At 41.8% G+C, this 25,984-nt stretch overlaps 2 protein-coding genes across 5 annotated transcripts in view; one reads left to right on the top strand and one right to left on the bottom strand.

Moving 5' to 3' along the window:
* The window catches only part of HADHB (hydroxyacyl-CoA dehydrogenase trifunctional multienzyme complex subunit beta), a 644,785-nt gene that overhangs the window by 370,953 nt on the left and 247,848 nt on the right, over positions 1-25,984 (top strand). The gene's annotated exons all lie outside the window — the stretch shown is intronic.
* ASXL2 (ASXL transcriptional regulator 2) overlaps positions 1,953-25,984 on the bottom strand; it is a 123,271-nt gene continuing 99,239 nt past the window's right edge. For all 4 annotated transcript variants that reach the window (XM_064508187.1, XM_064508185.1, XM_064508186.1 and 1 more), the window contains 4 exons: positions 21,005-21,101; positions 17,285-17,390; positions 14,911-15,628; positions 1,953-13,257 (listed from right to left, as the gene is read on the bottom strand). In XM_064508187.1, coding sequence (XP_064364257.1) covers positions 10,843-13,257; positions 14,911-15,628; positions 17,285-17,390; positions 21,005-21,101 — 3,336 coding nt within the window. In that variant the 3' untranslated portion in view covers positions 1,953-10,842. The remainder of the gene's footprint in view (positions 13,258-14,910; positions 15,629-17,284; positions 17,391-21,004; positions 21,102-25,984) is intronic.

The following is a 25,984-nucleotide window of genomic DNA, read 5'->3' on the forward strand; positions in this document are numbered from 1 at the left end:
CCTGATGACATTTGGGGGAAATGTTGGTCTGGCTAACTCAGGGAGACAGTTACACGCTTTTGATGAACTCGGGAAGAAACATTTACACAACCATTTGACCCACTCAGCTGAGCTGTTTATGTAAAATGAAGGCCACCCTCCCTCCCATCCCCTTTGTGCTGAGATAAATTCAGCTTTCTGTGCAACAGCTGTGGTCCATTGCACCCTGTATCCTCCCCTCAGCTGCCCAGGCATATGGCCTTTGCCCAGCTCTGGTGGTTTATTGATCACATGGAGATGTAACAGCTCTGTAACTCTCTTCATGTATTTTTGTTTTCTATTTTATATTGTGCCAACTCCGAGTAACATTTTTTCCTCACTTCTAAATGAAGTTTATTCACAGCTAATGTATATCCATCTGTTTTTTGTACCAGCATTGAATAGCCATTCTTCCCTCTCAATTTTTATCCTGGTGATAGATAGCCATTTGCTTTTGCTTTTCAGGTTTGGATTTTTGGGCTTCTTACCATACCAGGTGCTCTCCCTTCCTGATTATTTGGGAGCCTTTCAGTGTATTTGTTCTGGTTTGAATTAGTCTTTCTTGAATTTGGGGATCTCACTATCTTGCACCTACTTGGTATCCTAGAATCACACTTTCCTTTTCTGTGGCTAAATCACAGTTCACTTGATAAGCACATATAAAATACGTGGTACCTGACCTGCAGTTTTTTTGTGTCAGCTCTTTCAGAAGACTCTTGTCATCCAGTTAAAATGCTATGTATAACATCATCCTTAGTGGGAATAGAGGAAAAGCATTACTTTTGTTCTGGGGCCATGCCTGTAGACTATCTCACTACCTTTTCTTCTTTTCCTCTCTTTATGGTCTCTTTTTAGATAAGATGGTAGAATTTCTTGGGTTTTTTTGCTAACAGTTGCAAAATCCAACTCAGCTGGACTTCTCATATTCTTACTTGTCTGCACTACAAGACAGATTTCTTTCTGATCTTTCTTTTTCCATTCTGTGTCAACTTTTTACGCACTTAATCTGATAATTCATGCAAGTAGGTTTCAAGCCCCTTCACATTTCCTTTCTCTCTATACTTGAAATATAGATTATTGATACTTTTAATATATTTAGTGAAAAGAAATCCCAGGCTTCCTACGCATTCTTGGGCTCCCCCGTCCCACTGATTTTACTCTCTGGGCTGTTAGTGTATTCAAAGTTTACCTGATGTAAATCAAGGACCTTAGTTACAGACCTATTTCTCTATATCCTCCAATTTAAGAGAAATCAAGTTGCAATCACTCGATGAAAGTTTCTTTCTATAACCAGATCTACATCTTCATTGCTTACAAAAAGAAGTTCACACCAGTCTTATCATTTGTTGGGTCAGTATCTTTAGTGAAGAAATGAATCAGCAACCACACACAGGAACACGTGTATCCTGTGTTGCATATCAGACAGCCAAATCAGCTCTACATTCACTATATAATGGGCACAGTTATCTAAAAAAGTATACTTACTGAAAGGAGATGTATTTTAAGAAACTGCAGTTGTTGTGTCACAAAGACTGGGAAGGGAGAAGATCTGATGGTTGCACAGCAGAGAGAGTACCTTCCGTCAAGCCTAAAGTTCATCCAGTGATTGAAGCCTATGACTTGGAGAGCACATCTGTAAAGCACTCATTAGGTCAGTGGCTCATTTTTCTGACCTGTTAATAAGTATATCCTGTATTTACCATGCATAAAGGCCCCTAAAACATTTTGGGACCTCAAGAAGTAAGGCTTGAGAGTACTGCAGAGTGTTTATTAAGGCTTAGCATTAAAGCAAAGTTTTCCCCATGAAATGTGTGGAAAAGACTTTTTTCAGATATCCCGCAGTTTCTGAACCTAGAAAAATGTATTTCACTCTTGTTTATATGGGTCCCTTGAAAGGCAAAAGGTAATCACTGAAAAATCATTAGCAGTACTAATGACCATAAAATCATATGCTTTTTATTTAACATAAAATGAAACATTAAGATAAAATACACATTTGTCCATGTGTTGAAGAACTACTGTATTTTACATTCATTTATAAAGCAGGTAGTTTTACATGACAAAAATAAGTGAGGGGAAGAGGAACAGAATCTGCAATAAGACAAGCCACAGGGCAAGCTTTTGCTTTTCAAAGTGCTATTTCCTAAGGGCACGCAGATCTCAAAGTAACAGGTTAGAAACAGGCTGTTTTTAGCACTCCTCAGATCCCTGTTAATGCTGGTGAGAAGCTAAGGTGGAATCTTATACAGCAAAACAAGTAAAAACTTGTTCACAAAACAACCCTTGCCAATATGCATAGCTGCAGCACAACGAACCACATTTGTCCCTGATTTGATTGCTCATTTGCTGGAACTGGCCCATGCAGTTTTCAAATGCCTAGAAATTATGTTACTTTATTGTAAAGAAGCATGCTGAACTATGATCTTTTTTTTCCTGGTACAGACCTTGCCACATTTCCTATTTGACTGTTAACTTGCAAAAGGGCTGCGGTAGGTACGGGCTTACGATTGCACAGAAGATAAATGGCAACGGAAGGCGCTACCACCTGTCAGCCAGGTCAGCTGTTTGTGGGCACATCCTTGGTACACCTCGGGGTAAAAGATAAGAAAAACGGTAACTGAAACTTCTGTTGCTGAGGTTGAAGATGATGCCTATCGCCTCTCAGCTACAGGTGGGCTAAGAGCATGCACACGGTTAAAAATAGCTCAGTTGGCAGTCACGTATTAAGCTGTAGTAGCTCCATCGCGTTCATTTACGTGCCTTTTCTCTCAGAACCAAATTGCTGTGTTCCCTGTTAGTTCACATTCCTGGTGTTGGCTCTGGAAATCAGCTGTGACTGACTTTGGAGGCCTAACCCCCAAACGTCAAACTGCTGGCACAGCTTTTCCGATATCAAATCTGTAATGCAGCATTTGAGAAGCCTAACCAAAAGATACAGGAGACCGATTAGCTTTAAGTTTTAAATTGGGATAGGAAGGGATGGGAGATGCAGCAGTACCAGGGGATTTAGGAATGTTTTTTTTTAAAAAGTGCAGCAGATCAAAACACATTACTAGTATATATTTTTTCTAACCCATATATGTTAAATATGAAAACAAATATAAAAGCTGTAATTCCATCTCAGCACTGTGGTAACTTTCCAAGGTGTAATGTTACCACAAGACTGGGATGAAGCTGGTCTTATTATGTACACTTAGCTAAAATATAGCTCCGTGAGTGTACATACATATATATGCACACACATCTGCACAGCCCCCCCCACATATACACTCTATGCATATATATTTTTACCCAAACAGTGGGACCTCCTTATAGTGCAACTGTTTAGAGTGAAAGCCCCACTCAATGTGCAGATAGCAAGTTTTAACAAAATATTTGGGTGCCTTGTTTCATTTTGTTTTCCAGGAGATTACAACAATAACTGAAATGGTATAAAAATACCAGTTGCCTGCTTTTTCAGTTTTCAGATTTTTACTTTCAGAGCCTGACTTGTTAACGCCTCTTCTTTTTCCCACATTCAGCTTCCTTCCCCATAAGTCCCAGTAACAGAGAATTGCTGTAAACACTTCCAATTTGTATACAGCATTCCTGCAACTGCTTGCAGGAATAGTGGGATAGTGTAAATGTAATCTGAGATCCATCCAAGCCAAAATTGACATCGTGAAAAATAGGGATGAGGCAAGTACGCTCTGCCTCCTCATACATTGTGGAGCTATTTCCAGGCTTATCTCATTGATCACTAATTATGGCTCCAGCTGAGGACCTGGCAAAGGGCCTTATATATTACTACTAATATACTACTACTCACACCTCTTTCAGTGGAGAGATTTGTATTCTCACTATACATATAGAGGTGGGGCCAGCAATTTAAAGGGGCTGCAAATCTAATAGAGTCTTTCAGAAATAGGTATTTATAGAACAAGCAGTATTAACCTGCTGTATACTGTAATAAACAGGTAGTTCCATGAAGTATTCTCATGGGCGCAAGGGCATGGATGCAGTCATTTGCAACACATGTTGTGTACTTCAACTTAATCCTAAAAGGTATTTAGCGACCTTAGCTCTCACCAATTTCGGTCAGAGATAAAAGTACGACAACCTCATGATTTGGACCCTTTTGTTGACTAATGTGCTCTGCAGCTGCTTTTTGCAGTGTGTACTGGATAACTGCTCCTGAAGTTTGCAGCCTTTATCATTTCTCATCTAGCTGACATTTCTGAATACATAAAATTATGGCCAAAACTAACATTCCATTGAAACTGGTAGGAATTAAAGCAGCAATGCTTGGCAAAGATGTTCTACCTCTGTAAATTCATGCTGCTGCATCCTGGAAACAGGATTGCTCTTGGGAATAAGACCAGCAGCCTCAACAGATTGACTGGAGCTTCCTCTTAGGAGGATCTTTATGGATCCCATTCAAGTACAGCTGAGGAGAAGTCTTTCCATTTCTAACAGCTGCAAAGATGTATCATCCTCTACTGTGAGATTTTGACCTAAATTCCTACAAAGTAAAAAATCTGCTTTGACAGTGTTTCCTTGAAATCACTGGACTTTTGGTATACTGTTTGCATTCCTCATAAGCACCATAGGATGCTCACGCAAGAAATCAAGCTATCAGCAATATGTATTAAAATTCCAGTAGCACAAAAAGACTGAGTAGCTTCTGATTTTGTTTTGGTTGAGTAGCTTCAGTAACAGTAGGTCTCTTTGGCTATAAAGGTAGCATTGCTTGTATAAAAGATCCACCTCAACTTCTTGCCTTCTCACCATAGATTAATTATTCTGGGTGGTTATGAGGCAAAATAAGAGTGTTAATGGAAGGAAACACAAACAGGACACAGGACTGAAAAATGTTCTGTATGCTCTACCTAAAACTGCTAAGCTAATTCCAAAATTCATTCACGGCTGAACTTCTGGTTTCTCTACTACTCTGTAGTCTGCTGAACAGCAGCTGCTGCAGTGGTGCAGTACTCATATCCCCTCTCCCTCTCTTTTATTCCTCTTCCTTTTTTTTCTTTTAACATTATTACATACTCAAATCCAACCAGCTCAAATACTTTTTAATACACTGAAAATGTAAAATAAAGAATATATGACATACATACAGTATATATATACATATTTCAAATACTTAAAATTCTTATGTAAAATATGATTTTCTATATTATTTGTGTAAAAATACAACTTTTAAAATGGTGTCAACTTGATTTTTCTGTACATACCCTCTATTCCAATTTAAGTCCCTTTTAAAAAGGCAACAGACAGACAAAGTTTTAGTATCTTCTAAATTGTGTTACAGGCCTGTTGTCAAAACAAGAAAAGCATTTAGTAAACAATATTGGATTTCTTTTTTTTGTTAAAGAATTCCCATTTTTATTGCATTAATGGAAAAAATGGAATCTTTTCAGTTCTCCTGCCAGTAAAACTCTTCTTGGCCTTGCTGAGAAACTGCATACTCCCAATACCCTGTTTATCTAGTTCATAAATCATCCTTTATCAATTTTTTTATAGATACTAAAAATATATATTACTTAAAATATATTACTGTAAGCTCTTAAAATTGATCTTCAGTTCTATCAAATGTATAGCATTAAAAAAAATAGGTAACAAAGAAAATTCTGGATATCATTATTGTAGCAAATGCTTGAGCTGTTCTCCCTGTAAGACACCAGTGGCAAACAGACTCAAAGTCCGTGAGACACCTCTCCCACCACGTTAATTCTGCATATATCGGATTAGCTGAGGATGCTTTTCAAAGCTGCACGGTGCCAGCAGCACTAATAGCCCAGGAATGGTTGTCTTCCCTCCTGTAGCAATTAAGAGCCATACTAATCACAGCAGGGGTAATTCACGGTGTGAACATGCCTTCTACCTCCACTGTAACCACTGCATTTTCAGAAGTGGGCTTCAATTTTGGAAGTTCAAACTGGTGCCAGTCCACTTAGCCCGTGACTGGTGGGACAACTGAGCACAATCCTCTATTAACCCCCATAACAAATATAGTCACTGAGCAAAGCCAGGTTCTCAAGGCCAGTGGTGGCTTTTAAAGAACTGAGCCTAAGCAAAAAAATCCCAAAACTCAAAAAAAATCCCCCAGGACATTAAGCATTCCTGGGGAGACAGTTCTAATGAAGACATACTGCAGGCCTTTCAGCCACTTCCCTGAAACAAATCCACATTTCCCATGTCCAAGCTGCATTGCTTTGAGATGCCACAAGTGCAGCCCACCACCAGCAAGGCGGTGGCTTTGCTTCCAGCCCTGCTGCTGGCCACGTGCTTCCCTGGCTGCCCTGCCACTTTGCTGCACAGCACCGAAAGCTTACCGAAAAAATAGAGCAGGTGGGAGGCAGCATGGCCAGGGCTGGCACTAATCATTTTGCCAGCAGCCCCATTCAGCTGGTTTAAGTCACTTAGACTGCAGCCTCCCTGGAGGAATGAAGCCAGTGTCCCAGTCCAACTGGCCCCATGGTATTTACTGCCTCGGTGGCAGTGTAAGTGACACCTGTAAGAAGTAAAGACCTGTGAGCACACCTCCTGGCAACCGCTGATCTGACCAGGAACTTGCTTCCCCACCAGCTATTGCTTACTGCCATAGAAACGACAAAACTCTTGATGGGGGTAACTGCAAAGAGTACTGGCCGTTCCTTTTGATTGAAGAAGGGACATTAAAAGTTTCAAGCAAATTTCCTTCCCTGTGTTACTAATCTGTATCTCAAAACCTTAAACTCCTTTCTAGAACTGCATTCATTCCTCCACTGCAGCAACTTGCATGTGATTTTTTTCCTTTTTTTTTTGCACAATCAGTTTATGTTTCTAGTTCTCATGCTGCAGGGTTTGGACTGTGATCCAAAAGGGAATATTTAAATCTGAATATCTTTTCTTACTCAGGTGGCTGTCACTGCCACAAACATGGTTTGACATTAGGCTTTGTAAAATGTTTTATCTTATTTGTTATGAGAGCATTTACTATAAAGTGCTATTAATTTTATACCTGGGGCATCAAAGTCTAATGTTTTAAACTATGTCACAACAACCCTTTTAATTATAAATCCAGTGTGAAAGCAGGTTTATTACCTTGCTGGAAGGAACAGTAGGAAGGTCAGATGATGGGAGGAGTGGAGACTGAAGAGAGGAGCCTCGACAGTAAGGCAGCAGGCTAATACAACTTAGGGAATACTCCTACACAGGCAGCAGCATTTTCCCCTTCTAAAATACATTATTCAATCACCACCACTATAAAACATGCAAAAGTATCAATGTTCTATGTAGACTTGTACTTATATTACGATTATTACACAGATACCTGTTATCTCTTATGGTTTCCTAACTACTTAATGCCCTCTTGCAGACCTATAGATATTGTTCCATCAAGTTCCACCTAGGAGCTCATTGCATATGGTAAAATCAAAGACATGCAGTTAAAAGAATTTTTTGTCTTAAAAAGGAATAGAATAAAAGTAGCCCAATAAAAGTGCTGATCCATTAAAATATAACTAAGGCACTGAACAGAGTTGTAAACTTCCAAGTCATCATGTAAGATGGCTATACTGCCCAATAAAAAGTCTGGGATCCTACTGAAATCTTAGTGGTCACTATATAGCCAATCTTTGCAGATCTCGGATCTAGTTCCATCCTTGCTGCGGTGGTAACTGCAAAGCAGATGTGAGTTCCTGCACTACTACTAATGAAGCAGCAGCTTCCTGAATTTCCAAGTAGACTCACAGAGAGGATATGTGGCATAGAAAACTAACCATATGCTTCAGGGGACACGTGTAAAATTTAAAGGAAATAACGAGTAGGAATCATAGCCAGGCTCTCTACTTTGACTATTTTAAAAAGGCTGAGAAGAGTAATGAAACAGTCTTTTAAAGTGACAGCAAATTTAAACAAATTTACATTTTTTTAATTTATAAATTTAAATTTGACAACAAATTTAAAAGCTCATCAAAACTAAGAGCAAGCCTACAGATCACAGTGCGCTGCTCCTTCATTATCTTCTCTTTCCTTTTCTTACGCAGCCTTGTCAGCATAGAAAAATTACATGGATAAAAGTCAAGGTGTGAACAGATTTGGTCTAATTATGCCAGTAAAATCTCTTTGCTCTTATTTGATGTGACTTTTTCGGTTTAGTTTGTAATGAGGAACAATCTTTAAAATAGGTTATACTTGAGTAACTGCCTTATACAGGAATGAGTATGTCTGAATTAGAATTACAATGCTGTAACTCTTCTTTTCTATGTAGACAAAGGCTTGAGCTAATAAGGGAACTGAGAAAGGAAACATCCTGCCATCAGTTCTTCACTTCCTAAGGTACACGGCTTGAAACCACATCAGTGTGTCCTGGATTAAAAAAAAGAAAAAATGCAGAAATTCATGTTAACAGAAGAGGGAAGCAGGCAGTAAGAGGTTAGTGTCCAAATCAGTATTATTCTTATGGACAAGTCAACCCAGAAAACAAGATTATCCCTTTTAGACAGTGTCCACGATTGCAACAGCAGACGCCAACTTGGGTTTGCTGGTTTGGGTCTCTGCACATACAGGCGTGAGGATGGCAGCTGGAACACCCCCAAATCGTGTGTGGTGTTTTCTGGGCAACGACCACTAACAGTGCACGTTTAGTACAACAGAAATATTGGGAGTAATTTTTGTGGGTTTTTTTTCTGAGATTTAAGTGGTAGATTAAAAAAATATTTACTATTTATAACAACTACATTCTTTTCACCACGGGATATCTAAGCAGCTATGCATAATTCGAAAGCAGGGATCACTTGCTCCCCAGTAAATTTAAGATGAGCAAAACTAAGACAAAGATATACTGCAGGTCTTGTTAATTCACATGTAATAATCCTGGTTTGGAGGATACCATGCACTGCCGACAGGGAAGGAAAGTTTTTCATTACCAAGTGATTAAGTTTGCAAACTCTTTTTATCGTTAACAAATAAACCACCACCCACTCCTTGGAAAAACACACCATGTTTCAGAGGCAGTATTTCTGATCTTTTACGATAGCGTGTCAGGTTCTCTTCTCGTAGGAGAGGGAGGGAAAAGGGGAAAAGCAGTAGTATAGTCAAATGGAACAAATAAAAAGACTTAGGACCCCAGCTAGTAATACAGCTTGTCATACTGACTTTGTTAATATTGCTTCATCTTAAAAAGGCCTTTGGATTAAAAGTGAATTCAGTGCTTTTCCATCAAAAAGATACATAGATTTTTACCTGACCAAGATCCAGTATTCCCGCCCCTCCCAACCCCCCCGACAGTGACAGTATGGAACTGGATGTGATCACTGAACCTGATGTTGTTTCGGAAGAGAAATAACATATAAATCCTTGATATGATGTGGACATGTTGCAATACATCAAAATGCAGATTGGTCTATGTTTTTTTAGCCAGCTTATCATAAATTCCTGTTATTGAGAATATAGTACCATTTTAGAACTGTTTTAATTTTGATTGATCAAAGTGAATGAATTTGTGAACGCTGACACTCCTGAAAGTGAGGAATGAATATCACCAGCTATGTCCCATGATTAGGTAAGGGACGAGCTACGTCCCGTTACTGCGGTCCCTAAGCACAACATACCTCTGCCAGTCGTCCCCAGTCCTGACCTAATGCAATCCTGGACCTCACTGAGTAAAAACCAGGAGTCAAGTCAAAGGATTTGGTATGTTAAAACACGAAGAGACATCCAGTGAGGGATAACGATGAGGCCCAACATGATGCTTGTTCTCCTTGCCCTATACTTAGCTAAATAAAAAATCTGCTATAGAAATTAGAGAAGTCTGACTATTGTGGAGATTGATGAGCCACAGCAAGCTTTCTGGAAAACAGTATGACAGAGGGTGACGTTTAGTGCACTTCACTTCTGTAACGTGCTGTAACGATTGATGGGTGGTAGCTGTGAGAATGGCACTTTCCAGCTCACTTGAAATGCCTAATAAAGCAGGTTTCTACCGAATCCTGACGGTCCAGAAATGAAATGCAGCTCAGCACATATTAGTGATCTCTGCTTTAAATGGTTCCTGGAATTACTGATAATCACAGTTACGGAGTTGTTTTAGTGATTTAAATTCTTGAATCCTATGGTTAGTACAGTTGCCTTTTTCAGTATTTACCAGGAGCAAATCGAGATATTGCCTTCCTAAAAACAATGTTACTGCAACTGACTGCTTGAAGAGGAGAGGATATGCAAATCAAAAACACCAGCCAATATTGCACAACCCAGTATGCCTTCCAGAAAGAGTCAGGTCACAACTGATGGGCAATTGCTTGAAAGGCTGGCATAATGTTAAAGCCTTCCACTTCAGACAAATTTGAACTAAAAATCAGAGCGACAGAAGCGAGCCCATTCTGGGGCTCCTGCTTCAGTGCTCTGGGATCAGTCAGTACAAATGTTTAGGTTCTTGATTATCCAGTTCTTCTCTTTGTCAAGAGAAAACCAACAGGCTAAAGTTTTGCTGGGGGCTCATTCCCCCATCTAGAGCAGAGCTCAGCAAACATGCTGGATAGCAGGCTGGGGTTAATGAAACTGCAGTACAAGTCAAACACTATCTCCTAAAAGACTGAAAAAATATTTTTAAACAAAATAATGTGACATATTTACATAATTCCTTAAGTGCAAACTCTTGTCACAATTCACGTAGTTGAGCTCAATTTAGACTCACTGTACAAGGTGCTCTTTCTTTAATGAAAGAAGAACTCTACTCTGTATTCCTGATTCAGTAACGTGTCTCTTGTGCAAGGCAGTAAATTTCCTGTTTCTTCCCACAGTACTTTCAAAAGCAAAGACAAAAGCCATCTTCTTCCCCATTTCACATCTCAGTTACCGCACGACAAGGCAGGAGACACAGAGCTTAGAGGGGCCAATGCAATCGTCATGGCAGAAGGCACCACAACCCTTGCACATGATCATGGCTTTCAACCTGCAGTAACATTTGGAAGGGGAATCCTCCATGCTGTTGTCTTCAGCAAAGGCTTGAACCGGGATGGTCTGACTGTGGCTGCCAGAGTTCATAGCTTGGCTGGTGGGAATGGTGGTTACAGTCACCGAGAAGGACATGACATTCCCCATGCTACTAGACAGCTGATTGCATTCAGACAGCCCAGTCATAAGAGACCCTTGGTTCACATCTGGAGAGGTGGAGACATTTATTGTGCCACTGTAACTGGGACCAATGAGCTGTGCTGCAGCACTGCCACACAGCTTCGGAGGATGCGAATGAGAATGCAGGGGAGACTGGTGCTGAACAGAGTCTGATGATGGTACAGAAGAACCGAAAAGCTCAGGATTGCTATGCATTTTTCCCCTCATTGCATGTGCCATTTGCTCTTGAGCTGCTTGAATAAAATCCCTTGCTAACATAGTTCCATCGAATGTCTGAACAGTCTCCTTGTTGACTGCTGCTTGCTGAGACACGACTGCTTCTGTCTTGACGCTCTTTTTAGCAAGAACGCTGTAATCTGAAGTATTTACGCTATGTGATACCTGTTCTTTTTCACACTGATCAGAAACCTGGGTAGTCAGGGGTTCCTCTTTTACACTGGTATGTTCACGTTCGTCACCAGTACTCTCATCATCTGCATCTCCTTCATCACTGCTACTGCCGTTGCCGGGTATCTCCTCGCATTCCCCAAATTCTGTTTTTGGAGCATCAGCAGGACTGTTCAGACACAAGCGGTTTTCAGGGTTCAGGGAGAAGCCTCTCCTCAAACTCTCCGAACCACGACCGTACGTGGAAATGTTGAGCAGATAATGACCAGACATAGCAGGCTTGGATGTCCTTCTGCCCATGAAACCCAGCATAAACCTCTGGCTGGTGGAGCTGTTTTCTAACTGGAAACCTGAGTGGGTAAGGTTCAGTTGTGAAGGCTGAAGGACTGGGAATAAATTCTGCCTCTGGACCCTCTTGATAAGAGTCTGAAGGATCTGCTCTTGCGTTGTTTTACTGAGCGTCTCTTGGCACTGGTGCTGGTCAACACTGGGGTCCTTTCCTGAGAGGAGCTGAAATGTCCTGGGAATGTTAGGCAGAGGCCTGTTCTGGCAGAAGATCTTTCCAAGCTGTTGCATGGGTAAATTTGACTGTCTGTCCCCACCTTCAGCTCCAGTGCCATTCCCTGCTATGCCTGCAGTGCCGGACAGTGCCGCTCCTTTTTCTTCATTAGAAGCTAATGGGACAGTTTTCATTTCTACTTTGGTGAGAGGCTTAGGCAGGATTTGTTCCAGGGGCACATCCTTCCCTTGGAGAAGCTGGGTAACCAACGGGTTGTTAGCAGGAATACTGGAGCTTGTTTTGGGAAGGGCCCCACTTGCACTTGAAGTTACGTGAGTTTTAAGGCTAGATGCTACCGACAAAGTGTTAGAGGATGGAAGAGATGTAGATGTTATCGCACCACCAGCCTGGGCTTCTGAGCTTACGGATGCTAGTGAAGACGTCAGAGGGGAAGGAGATTTGCTTTTAGAAACATCTAAACTGGTCCCTCCTAAGGCCGTAGGCGCTACCTTAGTTACGTTTGCGTTGGTATCTGCTGTGGACACAGTGACACAGACTGTTCCATCCCTGACAGCAGATGCCCCGCAGGCCTGGCCTGGACCTGCCGGAGCAGAAGGTGCTTTCTCTTGTCTGTCATTGCTAACAGCATATGGGGAGCCTGAAACCTGATTTGCAGTCTTACTTGGGGGGCTCTGTTTCATTCTGTTAATTTTGTCTAATGCTGATGCCGCTGATGAGGAGGAGTTGGCGCCTGTATTGCTGGCGGGAGTTCTGGATTGTAACGGGGAAGTTTGCTGTAGTTGTGCTCCAGAAAGACTGTGAGGTGGTGTCTGCTCCGCGGCCGGGGTCTCCATTTGGGAACGGGTCCCTGCACCATGGGGAAGAAACCTTCGCGAACTTCCCCCGCTTCCAGTTCCGGCCAGTTCCAGTGCGTTGCCTCCAATTCCAGTTCCGCCGATCCCGCTTGCTGCTGCGTCGCTCTTCTCTCCTCCGCCGCCGGCTGGGCCCCCGCCGCCTCCCGGCCCCGGCCCCGGCACGGCTCCCCCCGCGGAGGCGGCGGCGGCGGCGGCTGCTGCGGCGGCGGCTGCCGCCGCCCTCTGAGCCTTGGCCTGCTGGGCTTTCGCCTTGATGTCTGCCAAGGTCCTGGCGCCCGTTCTTCCCGGACTGGTGACGGAGGCTGGGAAACGTGCCCTGGGAGAGACCTGGCCCCCAGGAAATGGCATCGGGGAGATTCTGGAAACAGGAATCTGAAACAGAGGAGGAGGAAAGTACGACTGAGACACGGGGAACACTTAACCCAAGTATTTAAGAACCGAAGCACTGGGAATGGTAGTCTTGGGGAAGTCCCTTAGTCTTACCTAAGATAAATATATAACAGGACATGTATGATCTTTAGATGCCTGGCACACCTATGTTAAATCTATTTCAATCTTAGTAACTCGGACTGGAAGCTCATCCCTTGCAATCACAGGTCAGTACATCATACACTACTATTCTTAAGTTTACAAGCTCCCCCAGAAAACATAGGACTCGGAACTCAAAACCTACCATCCCTTCTTCTAACTTTCAAAGCTAAATGTTTTCCTATGCAACTTATATACATTTAAAGGTTTGTGTCAGCATTCTGCTTTATTTTCAATTGCTCTTCTACCCCTGCATATCCACGCTTCTCTCCTCAATGTCTTTATACGGTTCTCTTTTATTGACAGTTTTCCCCCAATTTTGCATCATTAACACATTTTGTTAGTGCTTGCTTACTTTTGTGCCATACTACTAGTGAATATAATTTAAATGATGAACCATTTTTAAAATTTTGCTTGTACACTGCCTAGTAGAAAAGGATCTTAATGTGAGATCAGAACTCCTAAGAGATACAGTAATAGAGTAACTAATCAGTTTTCCATTTACAACTTATGCCTCAGGCCCCAAACCAGGGAGTTAAATTTTAAGTAGAGGAAATTCTAGGTAGAAGCAGCATAGACCCTATCCTACAGAAATCAAACTTGCGTATTCATGCACACATGACTGTAAAAAATAATGTTGTGCTGATTCATCCATTTAATATCTACTGCTCGGTATAACATCACTGAAGAAAGAATCAGAATTATCTGTACACAGACAATCTTGTACCTGCTTTGACTGAAAGAGTATCCAGCGTCTGAAAAGAGGTTGTTTATTATTTGCCAACTGGGTATTTCGCGGAGGAAAATGCGCTTCCATTTTCCTTATTCTAGTGGTGATTTACTGCCTGTTTCCTCTTACATGTAGATTCTTGCTGAGCCTCAGCAGCTAAAGGGCTTTTGGAATCGAGATGTTCCCTAAAATAGTCTTTCCCCGCTACTTAGTCTGACACCACGCTGCATTCGGCTGGCATAAATGGTAACTATATCATTTCTAGGTGGTCTTGTTTTAATCACAGGTACATAATTTAGTTTCTTGGCTTGAGATAATATAGGATGCTGATACCATTCTTTCTGGGTTTATTATTGTACTGCTGACGATATTCATACAGCTATGAAGGTCTGTGCGCTCTTGGGCTGCAACTTCCTTGGCTGTTATAGCCTTGCGGTTCCTCCCCAGCTCTCCCACCGTGCCCGCTACACTACTGCCCATCGTACTCATTCCTGGGCTTTCGTGCAATTGCCAAAGCTTCTGGGCAACATGTCTTTTAACAGATGCATGTGTACGAGAGAGACTTAACTTCACCGGCCAGCCAGCAGACTCCCTTCAGCAAGCAGCTAAGCTTTCACATTTTTGAATCAAGTACTTTCATCGCTGTAATAAGCAGGTAGCTAAATTTACATTGATAGAATTGAACTGACAAAGCATTTTTGTGAGAGCTCCCAGCTGAACTGACCAACATAAAGCCACTCTACGGATCTGTCTTCAGTTCCCTTTACCTTGAGTGGGGGCACACGGGGCACCTGGGTCCCAGCTGCAGGAAAGGACTGCGGCTGGGTCCGAAATGACTGCTGGTGCTGACAGTTCTCCATGACGCGTGGCTTTTTTTCAGGAGTGATTAGAGCTTCTTCCCGGTTCTCTGACTTCCTCTTATGGCCTTCAACACTGACTTCCATCTCTTCGTTTACAGGGGACTTCTTCTCCGGTGTTTCTGGAGTCGTCGCTTGACTGGTCATGCTTGCTACCACTTCACCTGCTCCAGGACTCTTTGGTTTACTTGGGGCCAAAGCTGAGGTACTCATAGTCTCTTTTACTAATATTTCCTTTGATGCAGCATGCTTTTTCTCTTCTTCTGGCTTTTGACTAATGGCAGTTTGTGGTTTTTCTTGAATGGATTCTCCACCACCTTTTAAAGGCCTGGAGAGAGGATGGTCACTGGGTTTCACTGCACCACCACCTGAGGAAACCGAGGCCTCTGCAGATTTGGCTGTTTTGGGCTGCGTGTCCTCTCTTCTTTCCTCTCCCCCTTTTTTCACTGCTGGTGCTTCCTGGACTGCTTGTGCTTTAGGCTCTAATGGAGAAGGAGTCTCCTCTGCGAGTGGTGCCGGAACGGCTGGCACGCATTTTGGCTGTTCAGCTGCTGGATTTCCAGTGTCTGGCTCAGCAGGACTGGTGCTTGCCGTCAGTCTCTTGGACTCTTCAGGGCTTAGTCCAGAACTAAAAAGAAAAACAGAATTTTTATTTTATAAAACATTTTTGAAAAAAGCATACCATCCTTATGATTCTCTGCATACCATGCCTAACGAAATATGCCACACACCCCTGATTTTATACCACAGTCTTTGAAAACCTCCAGTGCTGCTCGTACTTCCAAGTGAAACAGAACTTAATAGCTGAATTTAAAACCAGCTACATGAAATCCACGTAACATATGCCTTCCTGCATCATCAAAAACCTGGGAGTATTTCACTGTATTGTTCATCCCTCTTACTTTGTGGAAGGAATGAACAAACTGGGAATCTAACTCCCAGAGAGACATCTGATATGGGATTAAATTCATACCTCCCTCTTAACTAAGTATCAGATCTGTTTTTTTTTCCCAAACATGAATCCATAAAGTCTGATGAAGCCAGTCTGATGAAGACTGCTACGGGATTGATATCTACCAAACAAGCTCTTACAAACTTGATTTTCAACACTTTCTCACACAATAGTTTCAGAACCATCATTTCTTTCAGAAGCTGCTCTTGACAGAGGTGTTTCATGTGGTAAAATAGCTTTCGTCTCTGAGAGCTTCAGAGCTTAGGCCTTCAGTTCTCTCTAGTACTGCCGCTCTGCAAAACACATGCTGTCCTGCTGTCCCTTGGAGGAGTCTAAAGCTTGAATAATAAGGCTGTCACATTTTCATCTTCCAGCACAGAAGGCCATAATTATTTATATTCTGGTTTTCAGCACTGGGAGAATTGAGTAAGTTAAATGAGTAAAGCTCTGTGCTAATGCCACTTGCAAGATCACTTGCATTCTCAAACTGGTTATTTGATAAGTATGTGTATTCCTTTACTCAGTATTGCAATCTGCCATATATGTAAGTGCATACATACCAGCTTCCTACTCAGCCACAAAGCCCCAAACTATCAGACCATGGAATGCTAAAAATAGGGTTTAGAATAAGCCAAATGCTGTAGAGGGTTAAAACATCATAGATGAACGGAAGGGAGACTGCTGATAGTCCAATGACAAGTATAAAAGCTAACTGTAAAGATGCAGGAGGGAGAAATTCCTGATTAGCCATTTATATGCATCTGTTCATTTTCAGCTTTCTTAGTGTAAAATTATTCACACAGAAACCTAAGATCTTCTCCACACTGCAAAAGGATAGGAAAATCTCGAAGCAAAAAGAAACAGAGAGAAATACAGACTTGGGAGTCAAGCCAAGCAGGTGTCTCATTCAAGATATGGGGAAATACACTGGATTCTGTATAGCAGGTGACTTACTGAGAGTCCAAGTACACTCAAATACCATATACCTGTGGATCATTCAGATGCCTGGAATTACCCTAAAGAGCCATAAGAGAGGAGCTTCTCAAAACGTCAGAGTAAGGAGTGGGAAAGGTTAAAGGTGTAAAGCCTAAATCACATCCTCAAATCAAGGTTAAAGTGTTAGAAACCATAGGAAAGCAAACACACTGGTTCTGACCTAGATCACTCAGGCGATACTTTCTCAGTTCTGTGACAGCGAGATGAAACTGGACCTTGTTACAGGACCAATGAAAAGTAATGTTTATTAAAGGAGAGTGAGCCAAAAACTTAGGAACTGATACTCCTGGACAGGCAAGAAGGGGGGGGAGAGGGGGGAAGAGTTGAATGTCTTACCTCTGACCATAGTAACTCTCAAAAAAATGTTCCTTCCACAGCTCCACCTTCTTTTCTTTTTCTATCTCTTGACGTATTCTTAGCTGCATTTCTGGTGTAAACTCACCTGTAAAATGCAATAAAGGATATCTGCAAGGAAAGCTAGGGGTAAGGTGAATTAAGACAACCGCAGGAGCCTTCTCGCTTGCCGCTTAAAGGATGCTGTCACACAGAAGTCCCCTTCGCAGGTTGCTACAGCCCTGCCCATGACACTTGAGCGTTTGTCCTGAGCTGCAAGGTGTTTCTGTGCTGTCTCCTCCTTGCAGAGGATATGCAACCGCTCATGCCTGACAGTCAGAGCTACTTTCCCTGCCAGTGTCAACTCTTGCTCTGGCCCTGGAAGTTGGCAGGTACCTTCTTCCAGCCCTTGAGTCCCCATAAAATGATCAGGACATAAACTCCCAGTGAATGCCAGCATATATCACTTTATTTGAATTTGCCTCTAGAATCTCAGTATTTCCCAAGTATAACTTCATTTGGACTTGCTGCTAACACAAGATAACCCTGAGGGTGATACGAAACAAAGGTTTGCTTCAGCCAAACACAAAGTAACCTCACATTTGAACAAGTGGAAATAGAGGGTTGTGATCAAGCAAAACAAACATAATCCTTGCCTAAACTTAACAATTGGGAACTGGGAACTCAGAATTTTCTTGCCAAAGGTCTCAAGATGTGAATCAGCCAGAAGAATGAGGGTGAAGAGTTTACAGCAGTCCTTTTGACTCCCGGATGCTTCCCCAAGAAAGCTTATCTAGAAAGCTGGAAATTCCACTCATCAAAGTCATTCCTAAATTTTACAGTCTGTCTTGTCTCATCTTCCTTGCATGAAGTCTTGTGTATTAACTTCCATCCAGGGAAGAACGGACTCTTCCCAGACAGCTTAACATGTGTTCTGGGAATCTTTTCCAGTCTCATGATCTATCATTACTGAATATCATACGAATGGTTATAAGTACTCTGTGAAGCTTATGCTTCTTGGTACGTTATCAGCTTTGCATGCAGATCATAGACAAAACAGTAGCAAAACAGCTGATCAACTTAGCTGCAAGGAGCTCTGACTAAAATGCGTCTATACCACTTTTCTCCAAACTGCACTTGAGTCTCGAAGGAATTTTGCACCACAGGAATACAAAGGCCTTGTTCTGTAATTCAAGTAGCTGCTATAGCTGTCTTAGACATGGTATGTAAAACCAAAGCTTTAATTTCTTCCAGCCATCCCAGGATCATCTTTGCAACTGTTAGGAAATGTTAAGCCTCTGCTGTGATGCTCAACGTTTTAACTCTTGACATAACGGTCAGTGAAGTCCTCCTGAGCCACAGTCTGACTGCTTGTTTGGGATGCAAGGCTATCGCTCCTAGACCTCCCTTTGTCTATAGCAAAGCGACTCTTGGGTGCACGAGCACAAGTGAGGGGGCGGTGAACTCTAACAGAAGAAAGGAATAAGGAAAGGAAAGGAAAAGGCCTTCCAGTAACATCCACAAGCTTCCAACCAAACCAAACCAGCTGCAGGGTTCTTCAGAACGTGGTCGTGCACAACACTGAACTGGCATGACTGAGAAAGCAATAACTTCTCAGTGGATGAAGAAATCAAAACTTCCTTAAACAAATCAGCCACCAAAGGATTTGCAATCTCCTGATTAGCCTTAACAAATTCCCGTATGAGAAACTGGCTTTCTAAATTTAGCATCAATGATCAAGATGCTTCTTCATTTCACATCCTAAATTACCAAACAGCTTGCCACAGTGTAGATCTTGTGTTCAAACCCAGTGTCAGCTGTGATCCTGTGACCTGTGGAACAGTTCATACAGGGTTTAATTCTCCAGCTGTCACTACCTCCAAATTTTTGCAATTTTTAGAAAAACAGGCTGCCCAAACACCTTCCCACACCAAAACACTCTCTCCCCTCAGCATCACTCTCTTCTGCTAAACCAACTTTTTTTTTCTGTTACAAAGCCTTGGAAACTCCTGAGATATGTTATACATTATTAAGGTCAGAAAAGCCAGGCTTGCCCTAGCCACGTGAAGGTCCAACACTGCTGAGCCAGGAACTCTCAACCAACAGCAAACCGTCCCTTCTGCTACAGAGCCCTTAAATAAGATGGCTCAGAAGATCATAATTGGCATGATATTGTACTGGAAGAGACAACATTTCCCAGGATAGCTGGGGGCTAACTAATCAAGGACTGTGCAAGTCAGAGTGCATGCTTTCTAATCAGGTTAACATAAATAGGAGCAGGGATAATACATACTTTAGGTCAAATAGTGCTTATTAAATAAATATGAATGTATAGACAAACGTATGTTAGATGTACACAGGCACTATATAATTGCCATTTTCTGAAGGAACTGAAGATGTTGCCTATTCAGAGAGCACAGCAATATATCAGCTTGAAAAGACAGTCATGGATGGCTGTGGTGAGGTCTGCATGCAAGAACACCAAAAATTTCTTGCCGGGCACAAATGACAGAAAATATTCTTGGCAACTCATGCTACTCAGTCACAGGCAGGTGGGAAACAAAAAAACCTTCAAGACATCTAATGCACATTTCACACATACATCTATCACAGTTTGTAAGACCATATGTTAATATTTTAAGATTTTATCATTAGAAAAAGGGAAAGCATTTTTTTTTGCCACAACTGTAGATCTTCTCATGATGGAAATGTGACCTTCAGCCTCAAATTTAATTCATTCCAAAGGTTTATCGAGTTCTCACAGCAGTTCTCTTGTGCTCTTTATTATTGGAGGAACTAGTTATCAGATCATTTCCAACAATGAAGCTACCAAAGAGAGGATTATTTTTAAAAAGTCATAGAAATTGAATACTTTTATCAGTGCTTGGTTCGTTTCTCAGCAATTTTCCCCCTTTAAGTAAGGGGATCCCAAGAAATCCTCACTGGGGAGTCCTTTTCATCTAATGCCTTGCCTGTGTGTTGGGACCACTCAGTTTACTGGCATAGACACAGCCAGAATCCAGAAAATAAAGAGTGATCCATACAGAAATAGGTCAACTTCCATGTCACGTCATGACTGGTGCTATCCTTTACCAGAAGCTCTGGAGATAGGCTGAACGGTTGAAATCTGGAGAGGAAACGGTCCCTACCCATACTGAATGAATGCACTTCTGATTACATATCTGATCAAATCGCAGACTTAAGCATCTCTAAGTTCAAGACAGGCAACTAATTCCCCTTGTTGAAGGTGCAGCAGTCCTACAGCTTAGTAAATGGCTGTCTTTAACTTATATTGAAAAATTATGGCTTAAAGATTGCCAGAACCAACTGTGTGGCTAGATGACTTGGCTGCTGCTGCTGAGTATAACTCTGGGAATATAATTTACCTTACTCTACTGGGTTTAGCAGTGGGCTATATTTAGCTACCACAACCTGAGAATAACATATCCCTACTGTCATTTCACCAGCATTTTTAAAGCATTTATATTTCCTTTCTCATTTTGTCCAGAGACTCAGTCATTTTGCCATGTGTTAAGTTCAAAGATAATTCCTCACTGCAGCCTCCTCTCTGCCCTTCAGTCTACGTAGCTCTGGACTCACGTTTACTCTCCCAGGCCATATGGAGCACAGCTAGCTTCACCCAGGAAACTCCGCTAAACCTAGTCATTCCAGCACTTCAGTTTCTCTTCTATCGTTTTACTTCTTTGTCAGGGGAAGATTTACCTTCTGACAACCTCTCCTTCCAGCCTTGGGCAGCTGAAGTGAAGAACTCGTTGTTGAGCGCTGAACCGCTCAGCTTCATCAAACCATCTGCCCCGACCTGGAACATGACAAAACAACTACTATTAGTTAACTGAAAATGCCAATGTGTCACGCGTTGTCATATGGGATCTGAAAACAGAGCAAGAGTCCCAACACTGCCACAGATCTCTCCAGAATCTGTCTTTAATTCACTCAGAAGAAAATTAACAGCCTTCTGAAGGCCGTGCTAAGCCAAGTCTGGGTCCCAGGAGATTCTGGTAAATTTTCCTTGTCCTCACTTAAGCCCAAATCCTCCATAGTCCTGCTGCTGCACAAACATACATGCGCAACAGACGGTACAGGTGGCAAGGAGAGGCCCAAGGAAGTGCAACAGCACGGCCTCCGAAAAGCTTCTGCAGATGCCTTCTGCCCTGCAAGATGAATGCAAGGTATCACTGAGCTTCTGTCCAAAGCAACAGCTCTGCTTTCTCGTGGTGAACAGAAAAAGGTATGTGAAGGCAAATCAAGGGGCATAAAAGGAATCATTTTAAAGTAACTTTCAAATGTTTATAATCATAACCCTGGATGTTTCAGGAAGAACAGGGACAAGAAGCTCAAAACCCATTCAGTCTTCACAACAGCGATTAACCAGCTAGGACACGCATACAATAGTGCAGGACATCATGAAGAAAACATGAGGCCAAGACTGGAGCATAACATTGTGCAAAATCATAACAAGGGTAAGATATCATACGTGAGGTTTCCTTTTGCTTGTCATCCCACAGAAGTAAACATGGAATTTTTCTACGAGAAACACAAAAACCCCACATACTGTTCAGTAAGCCAGAAAAACAGTTCTGCTTCCATTTCTTGCATAAATAATAGGAATAAACAAACAAAAATCCAACTGTCCAACTGTAGGCTCTGTCCGAGTACGCTGGGAGATCTGTGCAGCAGACTTTCAACGATGCAGGATTTGGTAAACAGAAACGCTGCTTTTACTGAGGCAGCATTTACATGCAGATAATTCCATTTAAAACACGGGATGTAGTAGAAGGTTGCATAGGTAAGACTGAGTTAGAGATTTTAAATGAGGAGCTGCTGTGTAGCCACTGTAGGGATTTACAAAAGCAGAGATTTATTTTCTAATCCAAATCTCTGTTGATCAACTGTAGGGAGCAGAATTCGTAAGATTATCCTCTCCCACACATACGGTGCTGCCAGTACCTTGCAGGGGCAAAGAAGCAGCTACTGAAGGGCTCAGGGGGTCTTGGTGCACAAAGTGCCCACAGCGGTATTTGTCTTTCTGTCCTACAGAAGCATCATCTCTAAGAGCACAGACCGAGTGAGTCGCTGCCAAGCAAAACAGAACAGATAGGCAACCTTCTGCATTCGGCATATCCTGCGCTTTCATCTCTTCTCCTGTTTACTACAGCAAAGGCTTTGACTTTCCTTAAGGAACACCGCCATCCGATGCGGTGGACTGCTCTACGAGTTTTACTACAGTGAAATGTAAAACTTGGCAGCTCAGGAGCCAAGCCTATTATTTAGCTAGTCCATTTGCTCTCAGTCAAATTCGAAGTTAATTCAAGGACACTTAAACTTAGACGTCAAGATGGAAATGTCTTGCCATCTGCTGTTGAGCTTCTTGCCAGTAAACTCCAGCTGCAAACTCCATCAATTCATATTTTGATACACACCTAATTATTACAAAGGCCACAGAACTTATAAAGCAATTCCTTTGAATATTTATTGGATCAGCCTTGGCCTAACAAGTCCCTGATGAACACTGAAGATTAGAATTTATGAGGCAACGTAAAATGTTACAACTCCTCCAAACGCCAGAAGAGCGGTATCTGTTTAGTAAAGTGTCCTCTGCAAAGCAGACCACGGAGCAGCTGCCAGGCCCACAGGCATCCTTAACATGCTGCAAGAGTCAAAGAGCAGCACAACTTCTAGGATGGATATAATTTCGCTAAACACAGATGTCTGCACTGTAAGTGTCCACATCTAAGCTAGCCTCCCTGAGCAGCTTACAGTGATCTAGAAAACTAAGTGAATGGAGGTCAGGACTCAGTTCATCTCATCCTGAAGTAGACACCGATATTTTGTCACATGCTGGTGAATGTACCAGCTAGATTTCCACTTACTAGAAAAGCAGCCTAGAGAAACTACCTGAGATGTAGACTCCTGGGGAGTGACTAAGGTGTGTAAACATAGGCATTAGTACTAATTCATATATTGCAAAGTATAATATCATCAAGGACTCGTAGATCTGATATAGGACATACAGAAGATTTTTTTATGGATTGATATCTTGAAGCCAGACTTGATACCAAAGGACATTTCAAATGGCTCTAGGCACACATGTTAAGGCATATAAATCTGTGGGCATCCTGAACATTCCTACCTGAAAGGTAGGAATCCTGAAGAGGTAAATACATGAACAGGATAAAAGGAAAGAGGTATCCTTCTTTTGCTCCCCAAAGACTCATTTTAGCAAGATAGGATCCAAGCTAGAATGAGGTCAGTGCTCTTCACCAGAAAAGATGAGTTAGTCTGGCTTTTTGTTGGAGAAAAAAAGGATGAGAGTAGTTCTTATCATTTATTGCACGAAAGGAAAACACTACAATAAATAAAAGCAAGGACACTGAAGAATATAGAAATTCCGTCCTGCTCTCCTTTAGAAACGTTTATTTGCTTATCATATCATTGATCAAACATGACTTGAAGTTGGACAGTGAGAGAAGGGCCAATTCTATCTACAGGCTCTAGCTATTTCCAAACACACAGATCTCAAATCTGACACCTCCGTGCTGTTCCTTCAACCTTGTCTCTCTTACTGTCTCTTATACAGCCTGGGCTTATCTAACACTCACTCATGGCAAAGATCAAAGCTGCAGGCTACATCATTCACTGGAAAATCTTCACTGCACTGAGCTGGTACCACTCGCTGACTTACGTAAGTTGTGGCATGTAGCTGAAAGCTGAGCTACTTAAGGATGTGTGTGAATACACCAGGTCAGTAGAGAAGCTCAAGAAATAATCATTTGCTCTTCTTTTCTTCATTATCACTTGACCAACACAGATTCAGTTTAAATGTTTGGGCCCAGTCCTACCCACACACCTACCAAAACCTCTGATTTGAGGTTTGGAGGACTGAAGTCTCTGGTCTTTAGTAACTACAACAACATATGTTTAAAATAAAACTTTATTTCTACTTACTTCTTCCACAAACCTATGGACCTATTAAATCATGGTCCTTTTATGTCCTCTTTACAGTCTCCTCTCACTCGTCTTAGAATCATAGAAAAAAAAGCTGGACTGAACTCAGAGCTCATCCAGTCCACTCCACTTCCCAAAGCAGTATCACTTATGTATAGTATCTGGCACACGTTTGTCTAATGTGTTTGCAACTACCTCCAATGAGGGAGGGACTACCTTCAAGCAGAAACAAGATCCAGCCAGTTCAGATCCAAAATATTTCCTTAAATGTCTAATCTGATTTTAAATGGCTGTAATTTAAATCCGTTACATCCTGTCCTATCTACCACGAGCAAAAAAATCAGGTTATTTCCTTTCTCTTTGCAACGGCCTTTAACACCCCAGAAGACAAGTTCTCCTTGTCTTCTCTTTCAGCTTTTCAGCTCTGGATTGGTTTTCAAAGCTACTTTGCGTTCACCTTCTAGTAGCTTCATCTAGGCCACATTTCCCTACCTTGATTATGTGCAGCAGTGTCAAAAGCCTTACAAAAAGCAAAACACGACACCAACTTCTCTCTTTTCTACAAGGCCTACTGCGTAGCATACTGATTAAACAATTAGATTGGTATGACACAATTAAAAAAAAATCCATGTTAGCTATTGTTTATCTCTTTTTAATTATTTTACAAATAGTTTGTTTTATCTACAAATATTCTGGTATATAAATAAACAGATTGAACATACTTCCTGAACTCGTTCGTTTTTCTTTCTTTTACATGTAAAGGCAATGTTTTTTTTTTTCTCGTCTCTCAGTATCATCCTTGTCTTCCACAAACTGTCAAAGAAAACTGCTGTCGTGTTGAGATTGCTTCAGCCAGTTTTTATGTATTCCTTAGGATGAAATTTGGATCCAGCTGACTTGAAAATAACTGTCTCATTATCAAGAGTCCCTCAGCTGCTCTGCCAATACTGAAGGCTGAATTCTTGCCCCTTTGTCATTAATCGTTCCAATTTTCTCTAACCAGTTAAGTGAAGAGTTCAGTGAAAACCTTCATGGTTTCTTCTGTGCCACTCCCAGCACAAAGGAACCCACTCCTCCTCCCTGAAAACTTTTCCATTTTTTTAAACGCTCTTTTAGCACACAACAAGGACTTAAACAGATAATCCACAAAACAAACTGCATCCAAAGCAGACTTCCATTGCAGGCTTAGTACCTTTAATCTAGTACATGCGTTTCAGGTTAGGACACAAGCTCTTTGGAGCAGGTCCAGCCTACTCTGCAATCTGGACAGAAAAATCACTCAGTTTTCACTTTATCAAATTCAGTATTTTACAGCAGTAATGTAAGGTAATGAAAAACAGAAGAGGATGAAACTAAATTACGGCATCTGTTTGGGTAAGATGTGCGAAGGCACCTGTCTAAAAGGTTGTGGGGTTAATCCTGTATTGAAGAGTTTGGGAGGGGGCTGGAGAAAGAAAGGGAGGAAGACACTGAAATCACTCCATTCCCATCACTCTTGGCCCTTTATCAGGTCCGACACAACAGAAACATCCACCATAACTGGGAATATGGAGTTCATTGAATGGAAATAAGCCACTGGTTTATGAAATCTGAATTCTTTTTTTCAGGCAGCAACAAATACCCAAAGGAATCGCTGAAGAATTTTCTGATTTTTTCCACACCGTGCAAGAAGATAAAGTCTGTCCCATTAGATATTAATGCAGTATTTGACTATCTAGTCGGTTGTTCCTGGAGACA

Source organism: Dromaius novaehollandiae, chromosome 3 (genome assembly GCF_036370855.1).
Source record: "Dromaius novaehollandiae isolate bDroNov1 chromosome 3, bDroNov1.hap1, whole genome shotgun sequence".
Lineage (NCBI taxonomy): Eukaryota > Metazoa > Chordata > Aves > Casuariiformes > Dromaiidae > Dromaius > Dromaius novaehollandiae.